Source organism: Hibiscus syriacus, unplaced genomic scaffold (genome assembly GCF_006381635.1).
Source record: "Hibiscus syriacus cultivar Baekdansim isolate YM2019G1 unplaced genomic scaffold, ASM638163v2 tig00110988_pilon, whole genome shotgun sequence".
NCBI classification, from domain to species: Eukaryota; Viridiplantae; Streptophyta; class Magnoliopsida; order Malvales; family Malvaceae; genus Hibiscus; species Hibiscus syriacus.
In genome coordinates this window covers 1053335-1068085 of record NW_024062942.1, presented here as the reverse complement: position 1 = coordinate 1068085, position 14751 = coordinate 1053335, and the positions used below count along the sequence as shown (strand labels likewise).

The 14751-nt window shown below is 36.4% G+C and overlaps 2 protein-coding genes and 1 pseudogene across 2 annotated transcripts; 2 read left to right on the top strand and 1 right to left on the bottom strand.

Annotated features, from left to right (window-relative positions):
- The first annotated feature begins 4875 nt into the window (after window positions 1-4875).
- Window positions 4876-9940, top strand: LOC120149054 (protein MALE DISCOVERER 2-like). The gene is made up of 13 exons (XM_039161971.1): window positions 4876-4964; window positions 5053-5247; window positions 5335-5467; window positions 5621-5692; window positions 5797-5940; window positions 6017-6160; window positions 7213-7274; window positions 7350-7805; window positions 8281-8471; window positions 8613-8745; window positions 8836-8993; window positions 9090-9278; window positions 9367-9940. Exons 2-13 carry the CDS (start codon window positions 5148-5150, stop codon window positions 9625-9627), a joined length of 2043 nt encoding a protein of 680 aa, XP_039017902.1. The 5' UTR covers window positions 4876-4964; window positions 5053-5147; the 3' UTR covers window positions 9628-9940.
- An 809-nt stretch (window positions 9941-10749) lies between these two features.
- On the top strand, window positions 10750-11542 carry LOC120149006 (annotated as a pseudogene).
- A 965-nt stretch (window positions 11543-12507) lies between these two features.
- LOC120148934 (CBL-interacting serine/threonine-protein kinase 12-like) lies at window positions 12508-14003 on the bottom strand. The gene has a single exon (XM_039161896.1). The coding sequence runs from the start codon at window positions 13992-13994 to the stop codon at window positions 12567-12569; it is 1428 nt and encodes a 475-aa protein (XP_039017827.1). The 5' UTR covers window positions 13995-14003; the 3' UTR covers window positions 12508-12566.
- Between the last annotated feature and the right edge of the window lie 748 nt (window positions 14004-14751).

Sequence of the window (14751 nt, the reverse complement as noted above, 5' to 3'; positions counted from 1 at the left end):
TCTTCAATTGAACCATCTGGGTTGTTTGTGTATTGGGTCAGTTGAATCTTTGTATTATATGGGTTCTATCTTGAATCTGTTAACACAAATAAATAAAAGTCAATGCATATTTTATTTAAATATTTAAACTATATATCATATCAATACTTAACCTAGACTTATATACCCTTAATTAACCATAACATTTCTATAATCGATAAGAAAGAAGAAAAAAAGTAAATATATTAAATAATAACTAATGCCAATCTCTAAATGTATACCTATATTTAGTTAAAATATAAATAATAATGAACCTAAGAGTCTAACGTAATAAACATAAATAATTAAAAAACTAATTAATAATAAGTAACAAAAATAATAACTGTAATAAGAAAATAATATAAGATATGAGTTAAAAATTGAGATAGGAATCGGACAAAAATTAGTGTCTATGCCCGTTCTCTAGTTTGTGGTTTAAAAAAGGAATCCATAACTCATGTTCTCCGTGATTATCTCCAAGCTTGGTCCATCTGGGAAACTTTGGTTCCTAGTCACGTTGCCACGGTCTTTTTCAACCTTCATATTATGGAATGGTTAAAAACCAATCTTGTTAAGCAGTGTCCCCTCGACTCTTCAGGTTGTGCTTGGAGACATCTTTTTGACGTCCTCGTTTAGAGGTTTTGAAAGCAACGAAACACCTTCGTTTTCAATGGCCAAATATGGTCCTCGGTGGCTATCATCTAGTTGGTCAAGGGTTGGGAACATTTTAAATTGAGTACTGATGGTGCTATGAATCAAAACATGACGGAGGAGCCCTTTGGGATGACCAAGGTAACTGGATTACGGGCTACACGAGGAAGATTGTTCGTTGCTCTGCCTACCAAGTCGAGCTTTGGGTTGTTCTTGACGGGTCTTAACATTTCCTGGAAACATGGAGTGTGAAACCTGGTGGTGGAGATGGATAGTCTAGAAGTTGTTCGTAGGCTTAACTCCCCGGCCCAGGCGAAAGAGAATACTATCCTTGGGAGAATTCGCAATTTCTTTAGTTGACAATGGTGACTATCTATTATTCAACTCATCGTGATTTCAATAGGTTGGTTGATGCTCTGGCTCGCATTAGCTGTACTATGACCTTGAGTCTCGAGATCTTCATGCAGTCTCCTAGGGAAGCACACAACATTCTCGTTCTTGACCAGACAACTTTGAGAAGAAGAACCGGTCATTTCTAGTCTTTTCTCTTTTTCTTGTAACAAAAAAAACCCTAAAAGAAAGAACAAGTTATGGTTACAAATAAATCACATAGATACTTGTGAAGAAAAGCGTACATCTTGCTTGTTTGATAAATTATAGATAAAAATCTATAGCTAAACTAAATTAGGTAATGATATACAGGGAAGGAGCTCCTTTAGGGCCTATAGGGCACAACTCTAGTTAAAATTTATTAAATATTTAATTAAGTATGAGGCCCAACTCTAATCTTTATATTTTTCTTAAATAGTCTAATATTTCGACGCATGTCAATATTTAATTCTTACTCCGTCCATATATATATATATATATATATATTAATTGTGATCATTTAGTGCATTAAGGCTTCTTTTTAGTCTAATCTAGTTATTATAGAATATTTTCAATCTCTTTTGTGGGGTTTAGAGGTTTAGATACCGAAAATTAGACTTTAGTAATATTAGTTATCGATACTTAATCTTATAGTATGGACACTTTCAAATAATATCAATAATAAAACAACACATTGAAATCCAACTTAGATTTAATTTTGTTAAAGCTATAACAAAAGAAAGACGATAATTAGTTAACTATCTTCTTTAGGTTTTCTTTAACTTAGGTTGTATCTTTAACATTTTTGTGTCGTTTTCATTTTTTTTCTTTAATTCTTATTTAATTGGTAGCGACATCGATTAGTTAGCCATCTTTAACTTAGGTTTTATCGACCGTCGCTGATTATTAGTTCTTTTGATTTTTTTTCATATTATGTCATTTGTTTTTCTTTTTTTTCTTAATTTTTTTAATTATAAATAAAAAAATTACCCTTATGACACGCTTTTCTTTTCTCTTATGGCACATTCCTTATAAATTTTAGTATATTTTTTGAATATATTATATTTAAAGTCATCATATCTTATTTAAAATTGAAAACATTTTTTAAAAAACTTAAAAATATACCAGGAGGAGGTAAGAACTAAGAAAGGTGTTTACATTAGCTTATAATGCACATTGTAGCATAGGATAAGTGAATATAAATTAATAAATTGCAATTGTGTGTTTAACCATAAATTAATAAATTGCTAATTTGATCTTTATAGGCTTTGAGGTAAAACTTGATTTCCACATAACATTTTAGCATATGTAATGTACCCAAAATGGTTAAGGTGTTTGTATGTTTTTTTTGCACATAGTATATGTTTTAGTTTCAGTTTGATTCACAATAGGTAAAGCTATTGATATTACATGTATCGATATTTTTATGCACTTACGTAATATGTAGATCATCGTTCGTAGTTGATCGTTTTTCACGACAAAGTCGATATCAAAACATTCTAATTACGTTCATCTTTCTTCTCTTATAATAAGTTGTTTTCATGAAACACATTCGAAATCAACGAAATTAAACAAACAAACAAACTTATCAACTTTTAGGGGTTTGGAGCTTTCTTATATTTGAGGGGCTTTTATGTGTTTACTCAAAACTTTGAGAAGTATTATTTTGAAAAGATTAACAAAATACCTCAAAACTAGTCTCATCGGACGACCATCAGAAAAGATCTGAAGATTAGCACATCAAACTTTTAAATGAGCATCCGTCGATTTTGAGTGGGTTTCGTGGAAAATCAATCCTAGGAAAGAAAGAGAAGTGAAATGTGAACTTTTTAGAATCAAACTTGTTGCGAAAAATGACAGGTGACGGACAATGATTGATTGTCCATTACGACCGAAAAAATACAATGCAAAAATGTAATCCGTTTAAAAGTTTAATGGCAAAATTGATACACCTCAAAAGTTTAATGTCTATAACAACGTCGTTTTGGCAACAATAGTCATCGTTATAAGCACATCATTTTGTTCACGTCGTTATAATGACATAAAATATATCAACGTCATCATATCGATAAAATTTAACGACTTAATGGTATAGTTAAAGTTCAATACTATAATTAAAAAAATTAAAAGTTTAATGATATAAAGGATATATCATATAAAATTCAATGATATCTTAGGTAGTGTTTAAGTAATTAAAATTACTCAACTAAAACCAAAGACTCGAAATCTGAAATTGAACGAAAGCCTTGTGCAAGGCAAGTTCCCAAACATGTATTATAAAATAAAAAGAAAGATTTATATTACAAGCATTGCTAGAAAGTAGAAACAGACAGTGGGCCCAGGCAATGGTGTTACAAATATTGGCACGGCGTTACAAATATTAGGGTAAACTTGTTTAGCATTATAACTATCATGCACGAACCAAACTACTTTATTGATTAAAAAAATTATTGTTATCTTTAATGATTTCGGATTCGAGCTTTAAAACATATACTACCACTTGTAATCATCCTAGACTAATAAAAAAAATATTAATACTATCACTTTTATTTCGTTTTTATCATCTAATTATTATTAATTTTTAAACTCATGCTTACAATGTTATATTTTAGTCACTCACCGTTAAAAACTTAACAAAATTGTTGATGTGATATTTGAAAAAAATTAATGATAACGTGACATTATCTTATGATGACACATCAACGTTATCGTTAATTTATTAACAGCGAGTGACCAAAATGAAGTCAAAACGTAACGATAGGTATGATTTTAAAAACAATTAATAACCAAAACAAAATAAAAGTGATAGTTAAAGTACTAAACATATAGTTTAGCCTAAAAATTATTTTATTTTGTTGTTGTTAATATCTAACGTCAATTCAGACAACAGTTTAATTGTTTGATTTAGAGAAGATACGATAGTTTAATTTGATATACAGGGAAGTGATGTGGCGTAACAAAGTAACACCAGGACAAAACCGTACGAAAAGCGTGCATTCACGCGCATATAGTAGAATCTCCTCAGACCAGGGCCAATCCTTCCCGCCAATATTTAATTATCAACACAATTAACTAATTAATATTAATAACCCATACTTGGATGCAGACCCCTCCCCTTGCCCTCCAAAATTAAACACCTCAAAAAATGGCAAATCTTACCAGGACCCTTAAAAAAAACATTCACACAATGAAACCAAAGAGGAAAAAAAAAAAGAAAAAAATATTGAGGAAAATAAAGTAAAAAACAGAACACAGTTTGTCGGGGTGGCTGGTGGGGGCTCCACGATACAGCATAGAAAGGAAAAAACAGAAAGGAGTTTAGGAGAGAGAAAGAAGAAGAAAATCTCTTGGAAAATTTTGCAACAAAAAATTAAAAAAAAAACCTTGAGAGAGAGAGAGAGACCAATGGGGCTGGTCGATGAGGTGGAATTACTGCTCTGAGATTGCTGAGAATCATTACATAAAAAAGGCAGTAAAAGAAAAAAATATGGGTTTTTCTTAATTTTTTTTTGTTGTTTCAAATTCCAAATCTTTTTTACATTTGTTTTCTCTTTGCTGCCTTTTTTAATCTTTTATCAGATTTCAGAAACCTCGTCTTCCTATCGAAGAATCTACCCCTTCTCTATTTTTTTATTTGTTTTGCCAAAATCCCAACATTACCATTTGCAATTATAGCATCAAAGAAGGGGGACAAAGAGTTTTTCTGATTTTGTACACCCTTTATGGTAAATTCAAGTCTTCCTTTTGTATTCGATACCCTGTTGCTCTTTTTTTCTTCTTGGATTGCTTGTTCTCTAGGTCATTCCGTTGCTGACATTTTCTTTTTGGGAGTTTTTGTCTTTCTTTTTCCTCCAGCTTCAGGCTAACGGGTGTCGTAAGATCAAGTAAAAAACAGAAGAATATGGGAGACCCTGATTTGATCAAAGGTGGTGGATTTACGTTTCCATGTGATATATTTTGCACTTATGCATTCTTTTAACATTTCGGTGTTGGTGATGATGTTTTCATTTGTAGAGTGAATTTGGAAGAGTTGTGTTTTTGTATAAGGAAAACCTGGCGATTCTGCATAACCTCTACCTCTGCCACTGCAGAATTTGGCTTGTCAAGTAATGGGGGGTAGATGGAACCCTATTAGATTCCATTTGTTCAAATTCTTCTTATTGATTCCAAGTTTCGTCATTGAAGAATCTTTGGCCATTAACTCTGATGGTAATTCCTTCTTCTGGTGTCTTTTTTCATTGTTTTTGACAATGCTGGTCCCCCACCCCACACATTTTAATGGATTTCGAAATGCAGGTTCGGCTTTATTAAAATTTCGAGCGAGAATTGGCTGTGATCCTTATGGTGCTTTATTGAATTGGAATTCCAATGATAGCACACCATGCATGTGGTTGGGGGTTCATTGTGTTGACAGTAAAGTGCAAATGTTGTAAGTCCTTTATGTAATGTTTTTTCTCCTATGTATACTGACTAATGGATTTCATTTTGTTTGGGACAAGGAAAGATTTTTTAGTTTTGAAGTTCTTTATGGTGTAAACTGTGAATAGATGAATCTTCTAACGTCGTTATTGTTTGCCTTTAGGGATTTAGGCGCCCTTTCTTTAGAAGGAACGTTGGCACCTGAGCTGGGGAAATTAAGCGACTTAAGATCACTGTAATTGTCACACAATCTTGCTTCCATATATTTGATCATTATCTTAGTTCTAGCTTTAACGTATTCGAACTTTCTGGGCATTTTCTCGCTGTTTATGTTAACAGTGTGCTCTATAAAAACCATTTCTCGGGCGCCATTCCAAAGGAGTTTGGTGAGCTTACAAAGCTGGAGCTATTAGATTTGAGGAAAAACAACTTGTGTGGAATGATTCCACCCGAGATACTCAACATGCTGTCTCTAAAACACTTGTAAGTTCATTTTAACAAGCTTATACCATGCAACTTTATTCTATGTCATTTTCAATTGAATTGTCTTCCACCCCAGGTTACTTGGTGACAACAAATTTGACAGTTGTCTTCCTTCAGAACTCTGGAAACTAAATTTGCTCTCCGAACTGCAGTTAGATGAAAATCTTATGCCAATGTTGACTACTGGAATTGGTTGTGTAAGTAGGAAGCTTGGACTTCGGTAAGAGCCCATACACATTGCTGTGGATTTTTCATGCTCATTGTTGGTCGATTCCCTTCCCTTATTCTACGTCCACAGCACAAGCATGCATGCTACAAAACCATCAGAACTCTTACCCTTTTGCCATTTGGTTGACCATATGAATGTCGCATAAACTTGAAAATAGCCTGGGCTATGGGAAAATTAGAATATATTATTCGTTTCATTAAGCAGACTGATTCTCATTCATTGGCATAAAATATCTTTAAATGCCAAGTTTTATAAGGTCAATTTGCAACAGGTTTACGCGAAAGTAATGATAGATTTCAGTTTCCTTTAAAATGAATGCTGCTTGAATCACAGAGAAGAAAAACCTCTGACCGAATGAGTGCTTCTGAGTTCAAATTACTTAGTTTGACTTTTAAATGCCAAGTTTTATAAGGTCAATTTGCAACAGGTTTACGTGAAAGTAATGATAGATTTCAGTTTCCTTTAAAATGAATGCTGCTTGAATCACAGAGAAGAAAAAACCTCCGACCGAATGAGTGCTTCTGAGTTCAAATTACTTAGTTTGACTTTTAGCCTTCTGAATGATACTGAATCTATTCAATTAATTTGGTATTGTACATCTTTGGCTTGTATTCCCCGATAAACTGTTATTTCTAGTGGTTGTATCAATTTGGAATTATGAAGTTGCTCATCGTTTTGCCTTGTTCTATTTTCGGAAATTTGGAGTCTGGAAGAAAGAAAATCTGAATTTCATGCTAGAAATCAGTTTCGCAATGATAAGTCTCAGTCTACTGTCAAAGCACATTTGGTAGATTAATATAGTTCATTTTCTGGAGTAGCTTATTTTTAACTGATTAACTGAAGTTATTAAGAGTTATTCCTCTATACTTTTCTTTTTCTTTTTGGACGAAACTCTATAGTTTCCTGGTTTCCTCTATTCCTTGCCATTATCATGATATGAACTTTTCATATACCATGTTACCAACGTTTCTTTTTTATTGTTGCTTGTATTATTTTAGTTTTTAAATCATTTTGGTCTCTCACATGATTTACCTTCTTACAAGGTTCAAGTTGCAAAAGGAATCTTTGGCTGAGAATCAAGACCATTGCTGCAGTGATGTACCTAGTGAGTAGAGGAAACACATCTATTAGACAAAAAAGTATGGCTTCTGGGAAACATTGACACTTTTTTCTTAATTAGGTTCATCTATGCAAGAAATGGACCATGATGGCCAAAGGAATCTTGTCCCTTTTGAACGTCGTAAGCTGGTTGAGCAGTCAAAGAACCTACCGGCTGTACCTCCTCCTGCCGTGCCTTCCACTGAACAGATCTTTTCCGTCCCAACTACCAGAAGTAGTGGGACTTTCTCTGCTGTGCCGAAAAAAAAGAATCGTGAACAGGCACCACAAGTTGATTCTGCTCCTCCAGGGTCTACTAATTCAGAGCCTGTTGACATGTCATCCGAATCCTCTGAAGCAGAGCCACCTGCTCAATCAGGTTCTGGAAATTTGCGGAAATATCTCATTGCAATTCTGTGTGTGGCCATCTTGCTTTTTGTTGTGGTTGTGGTTATCATGTATCGTAAACAGGCAGAAAAAACTATAGGTCCTTGGAAAACTGGACTGAGTGGACAACTGCAGAAAGCTTTTGTTACAGGTAATTGTAAAATATTTTGTTTGATTTGTCTAGTTGAACTATTGATTTCTGAGCCTGGTTAAATTTTGTAGATGGTCAAATGACATCTTGAATCTTGACTGTGACACTGTTGACAAGATAATTCAAATATATCCTAGGAAATTATATGGTTTAAACAGTCAGGTTTTTTATTTACATAAACATGGGCTTGTTCATGATAGGAAAAACCGTGATTAGACCAAAAGTTCCTAAAAATATTCCATCAATTTACAGAAATATACGTGTTCATCTCCGTCATATGTGATAGCCCTGTTAATTTACTTTCTGAATCTGTAGATGATTTCTTCATTTTCTATGGAACATATGGCAGCCAGTTGATATTCCTTGATCCGTGACCGTGATAATATCCAGACCACCCTGAATTTATTAGCTTGGTACTTGTATTATTTATGTTTTATGCATACGGTCCTGATTTTTTTGTTTATTTGAAATGCAGGGGTGCCTAAGCTAAACCGATCGGAACTTGAAAAAGCTTGCGAGGATTTTAGCAATATAATTGACTTGATTGGTGGTTGTACTGTGTATAAAGGGACTCTTTCCAGCGGTGTTGAGATTGCTGTTGCATCAATTGGTGTTTTATCTTTAAAGGAGTGGTCAAATAACTCGGAAATAGCCTATCGGAGAAAGGTTTGTTGTTTCTAGAGTCTCAAAACATAAAAGTGGACTATTTTTTTGCCGTAACAAAAATCAATTTAATACTTTTAAATCTTCTGATAATTTCTTTTATCCAAACATTTTAATCGAGTGTAATATTGGAACTCACCATAGATCGATTCCCTGTCAAGAGTTAACCATAAGAACTTTGTCAACCTTATCGGCTTCTGTGAGGAGAATGAACCATTCTGCAGGATGATGGTTTTTGAATATGCTCCAAACGGAACCCTTTTTGAGCATCTGCACGGTAATACCGTCACTTACATGCACGTTTCCTTGTGAATATTTTACTCAATCTTGATTCTTTGAGAGCTTAAATATTTGTTTTTGTTTTTAGTCAAAGAAATGGAGCACCTTGATTGGACTGCAAGGGTGAGGATCATCATGGGTGTAGCCTATTGCCTCCAGTATATGCATGATGATCTCAATCCTCCCTTGCCTCATTCAAACTTAAGTTCAAAGACTGTCTTTCTGACAGATGATTATGCCGCAAAGGTACATCAATTTCAGTCCAAATTGCTTTTATTAAGTTCTTATCATCATAAAATGCTCAATTCTATTTTTCCCTTCTTCTTTTTTTTACTTTTGCAGGTTGGAGAAATTGCTAGTTTAGAAGGTATAGCCAAGTTAAAATCGTCGGGTGATGGTAAATCAGAGCATTCAGAGTTGCCACCTGTTGTTGATCAGGAATTGAATGTCTACAGCTTTGGAGTATTGTTACTTGAAATCATTTCCGGAAAGCTTGCTCACTCGGATGAGCAGGGACCTATCGAGAAATGGGTATGCTTAGGATGACACCTAATAAGTAGTGACTTGGTTCACAATAGTTTTATGCCTTCGGTTAACTTTATAATCACGAACATGGCAGGCTGATGAATATTTGAAAGACAAAGGGAGCATCAGCAAGATGATCGATCCAATCCTTAATTCTTTCAAGTATGAGGAGCTTGAGGTAATATGTGATGTTGTACGCGAGTGCATCCTAATGGATCCCAGGCAAAGGCCAACAATGAAGGATGTCACTTCCAAATTGAGGCAAGCCATTAACATCGCCCCTGAGCAAGCTACACCAAGACTTTCCCCCTTGTGGTGGGCTGAACTAGAGATTTTATCACTGGAGGCAACCTAGTCTCTCTTTCACTTCTCTTCTCTGTGTTGTAAGTCAAGTCTCTCTGTCTCTCTCTGATTTTGCCTCGAGTCGGAAAGAATTAGCTTTATCGTCCTCCCCCCACCCCACCTCCAAAAAGTAGCCCTTATTTCTTGTACTTGGTTTCCACTTTTTGTGTCTTTGCTTTCATATACAGACGCATCATACTTCTCCAGTCCTTCAATCCATTCATTATTGCCACCACTACATTGCAATAAATGTGTATTTTATACTCGACAACAGGGATTCCATGTATACACGACTGTAATAGATATAATGTATTCTGTGATTATATTGTGTTATAATACTACTAACATACCAACAAATCTATGTTTTTACTCTCTTTTTACCTCTTAAACGTTTTAGTTAGTCCAGAGTGTGTGTGTGTGTGTGTGTTTCACCTTTTATGCCTTTTGCCAAGGCTTTTGACTTGATATTAGTTTCATGATAAGATAGTGGGCTTCTTTTTCCCTCTTTTCTTCTTCTTTGTTACTAATTTAAGGATTTGTGCGCTCCAAAGTTGTAATAACATCAATCAGTAATGTGCATGGTTTTGCTTAAATCAACCATACTAACATGAAGTACTGGCTTCTTTTGAAAAAAGAAAAGAAAAGTACCAACATGAAGCAAAGAGAGGTTAAACATTTACAACAGATTAAGAGTGTGCATTATATTTACATGGGCACGTGGGGCGTGAGATACACTAATATTTTATACCTTTATGTATGTATATGCACATTTGACTAATGGTGATAAAATTGTTTTATCGCAATGACAACGATTTTGCTTCTTGTGGGAATCTTTTAATACTTGAATGTCTTTCGGACAAGTTTAGGTCCTAACCATCACCACACAACCTAAGAACCAGAGTGCCATATACAATGAACAATAAATGGGAATGCAAATAATCGGAAATCTTTTACGACATGTGAAAGGATTTGAGGGGAACAACCCACACACTACCATCCCCTCTTCTCATTCTTTTGTAGCTTTGAATCCATCAGGCTTCACATGTTAACTGTGCACCGCTTACGCATATACTTACAATCCAAAACCTCACCTAAATACTACGAAGCGGAAAGCTGCTTCGGTTAGCGTTTGGGGATGGCCAGCGATGATCAGTTTCTACAACGCTGTTTCCATGAATGGATGGCTATTCAAGAACAATAACTCAAGGATCTCATCCAGGCCCTTGACCAGAACCAAACTGATGGCAACTTAATGGAAAACGTGTGCTTTCAACTGAGCGAGAAGTCCATCAACAGCTTCCAAGAGTATATCAACAAGAGAGCCCGACTGGCTCGCCAGGATATATCAGGCTTGTTTTCACCCTCATGGAACACTAACTTACAGAAATCCATGCTCTGGATAGCCGGTTGTAGGCCTTCCATTATGCATTCTGCGGGTCACAGGTGGAGTTCCAGCACGGTGAGATCATTCAAGGCTTGGCTAGGGGAAGCCTTGGCCAGATTACGTCTACGTAGTTGAGAATGATAAATGATTTGCACATGAAGACGATCAGGGAAGAAGAGAAGCTGTCGAATCAATTGGCAGCTTGCAGGAGAACATAGCGGACCAGCCAATAGCCATGTGGGTGAATCGAGTGGGGAAGTAGACCGTGCGCTGAAGGAGCATGAGGTTTCCATGTCGAATATACTGAATGAGGCTGACAAGCTGAGGCTAAAGCACCCTAAAGGAACTACTCGACATATTAACTCCTTTGCAGGGCGTGGATAATGGATTTTCTCGCGACGAGTAAGAAGCTTCATGTTTACATGCATGAGTGGGGTAAATCAATTGATAGTAGGCATGGTAGGAGATAACTATGTATACCTGACAATGCCATTTCGTTCCTCTTGTTTTCTTATTTATGTTTATTTTATAGGATGTATATATTCTAATTGATCCATCAAAGTAAAAGCAAAACTCGTAGTATTTATTATAATTCCAATTTCCGTTGAAATCTTCTGGCTTTGTCAGCCAAAATTTGAACCAAAACAAAAACTCCAACACCATGAACTCATGCCTTACTGAAGCCTGCAAGTGCTATCAACACAGGCCAATGTTTTTTTTAACTGAATATAAGCACATGGAAGGCCTTTTTCTCGAAATCCATGTAATATATCTGGTTGTTATATACCCAACAAAAAATTTGAACCCAATTGTTGTTTTTGTATTTTAGGCCATTAACCATTAAAAGTAAAAAAAAAAAACCATAAAATTGATTTCAACATTTGTTCCCAGGTTGAAATCACGTTCAATAATGTCCTAACAAGTAACAATATCCTCAACAAAGGGTAAACTGTTTAATTGCTCCATACCAAGGCAATCCACAGGCCAATTCAAATTGACAGATAACTAAATGATTTGAAGTAAATGATAGGTTTCAGTGCTCTGGGCAGTCCTTGTCTATGTTACCTGTCCCATCTCATCAAATGCATGGATAAAAAAGAGACATTGAATGGAATTGTTGCAAGATATTTATACCCATTCCTACCCATACTACTACTAGGAATACAACATTCTAGCAATAACAAGCACAAACTATCGAGGCAAAAACTGTAATATAAATGAAGAAAATATACCAAACCTAGATGCTTAATGCTAAGCAATGAACTTGTGTCACACTAGCTGGTCAAAATTACAAAAGAGAGATAATATAAATGAAGTGTATCATTAATTAAGTTGATGATAGTATACAAGCCAGAAATACAATTGCCGGGATAATAGAACTTTGTATTGAATTCTCTGCGATCTAATCTTCCCTTGTCAAGACAAGAATAGATCATACATCATCTCAAGCTGCTCAAAAGATACCTTTTTTTAATGATACAAGAACCTAAGATAAAAGAATGGGAAAACAAAAAGAATTGTTAGAAAGAGGAAAAAGCTTTGCCTTCATGTCACCGTCTTTTTCAATTCTATTCCGTATCTGACATGGCATATGAATTATCGGCATCAGCAGGTGCGGGTGCATGTTCCGGTGATTGTCCCAGCGTCAAATTCTCTAACCCAGGTTTCAGTTCCTTGTTGCAAAACTCCTCATACTCCCCTCGGTCCCCTGCTTTCTTCTTCACTTCCACAACAAGCAATGAAGGCGTCAACTCGAATATCTCGGCGGCAATGGCTAATGGCCCTTTCGCTCCTTCTCTACAACTCTCCAGGTTCACTCTATAATCCTTTTTCCTCACTGTAAAACTAACCAGCTTCGCTATCTCTTCCAGTTTTGATATAATTCTCGAAACTGGTGCACCTGACACAAATCTTGACCCTTCCTCTCCTTCCTCAAATAACCCAGATAAGTTAAACCCCGGCGAAAACGAAATAATATCAAACGCGTTTAAACTAGCTGGCCTCGGTAATGAAGTCACTTTCTTCCTAGTTTCAAGCTCAGCGTCTGGTTCCGAGTAAGTTGAATGGTCCGAGGAGCATGATCCTAGTTCGTCGTCGTCGTCGTCCTTAATACTGCAAAATTTATTGTCTTCGATGTAAAATTTAACATGCTTAAAACCCTTTTTAAACCAACGGTTCTCCATGATTTCTGAGATTGTCATTCTCGTTTCCGGGTTCGTATCGAGAACTTTTGTAAGCAGGCGAATTAAATCAGGTGAAAACCATTTGGGACACCTAAACTCTCCCTTGTAAATCTTCTTATACATGGCCATAATGCTACGGTCGTGAAACGGTAAATACCCCGCCATTAAAACAAACAAAACTACCCCGCAAGACCATATATCTACTTTCGCGGCATCGTATCCTTTCCTCCCCAAAACTTCCGGCGCTACGTAAGCAGGGGTCCCGCAAAACGTATGGAACAAACCGTCTTGCCGGATCTGATCCGAAACCGCGCTCAACCCGAAATCAGAGACTTTCAAATTCCCGTTTTCGTCGAGGAGTAGATTCTCAGGCTTCAAGTCGCGGTGGTAAACGCCGCGGGCATGACAGAAATCAACAGCTGAGATTAATTGCTGGAAGTATTTCCTGGCGACATCTTCTTTTAATCGCCCTTTGGCGACTTTGTGGAAGAGCTGACCACCGTGGACGTATTCCATTACGAAGTAGATCTTAGTCTTAGTGGCCATAACTTCGAAGAGTTGTACGATGTTGGGGTGGAGTACACGGCGGAGGATGAAAATTTCGCGCTTAATGTGAGCGATTAAGCCTCCTTTGAGGATTTTCTCCTTGTCCAACACTTTAATGGCCACACTCTCATCGGTTTTGACATTTAGCGCGTAGTAAACTTTGGCGAAAGTACCATGCCCGAGGAGTTTCCCGACCTGGTAACGCCCTAAGAGAAGCGCTGTGCCATTGCCGGCGTCCTTCTTTGCGACGACGGAGGTGAAATCCATTGCCGTGCTCGCTAGATGGAACACTAGAGGGTTCCTTTTTCCTTTTGTTGAGTGGTTTCTAAAATTTGTTATATTGTGGCGTTAGGGAGAAAAAATATGCTTTTATATAGGAAGTTAATAACCGACTTTCATATAATCTCGTTTTTCAATTATTATCGACACTGATTAATTGAATTACTACAATCTGAATGGTTGATATCAGTTCAATAAAAATATTAATAAAATATATAAGTGTTAAACATAATTAATCCTTTTAGACACCCGTTTTGAATTTTACATATTACACTTTTGCAGGCCTGGAAACCTAACTCAAAATACAAAGGCCCAATCTCGGAGCCCAACATTCAGCAGACCCATCAGCCAAACCTGAACCGGTCCAGGCCCAACACCCAAGCCTGCTAGGGTTTTATTCTCTTCAGCTTCCAGCCGCCCAAATCCCAGCCGTTAGATCTAGACCCAAATCAATGGTCTAGATTAGAAGCTATTTAGGGTTTCTAAAACCCTAACCTTTCAACAACCGTCGCCCTCAACAGAGGAAAGTCGCGTCGCCGCTTGGTTTTCTAGCTCCCACAAGTGACACTCCAGTTTCCCAGCCGCCGAGCCATTCAAGCCGAAATGTCCCACGACCGCCATCGACAATCCTGCATCAAACAGTGGCCTATTCTACAACCATCGGTCACAAAAGTAGAGAAAGAAAATAAAATATATCAAGAGCAAATCTACACTATCACGAGGCAATCGGGGGTTGTACCTCAAG

Bases quoted from the DNA above. Each gene is read 5' to 3' on its own strand.
- LOC120149054 (XM_039161971.1), top strand. From the start codon at position 5,148: ATGGGGGGTAGATGGAACCCTATTAGATTCCATTTGTTCAAATTCTTC. The intron at 5,693-5,796 runs GTAATTGTCACA...TTATGTTAACAG, and splicing joins TTAAGCGACTTAAGATCACT to TGTGCTCTATAAAAACCATT. The intron at 5,941-6,016 runs GTAAGTTCATTT...CTTCCACCCCAG, and splicing joins ATGCTGTCTCTAAAACACTT to GTTACTTGGTGACAACAAAT.
- LOC120148934 (XM_039161896.1), bottom strand. From the start codon at position 13,994: ATGGATTTCACCTCCGTCGTCGCAAAGAAGGACGCCGGCAATGGCACA.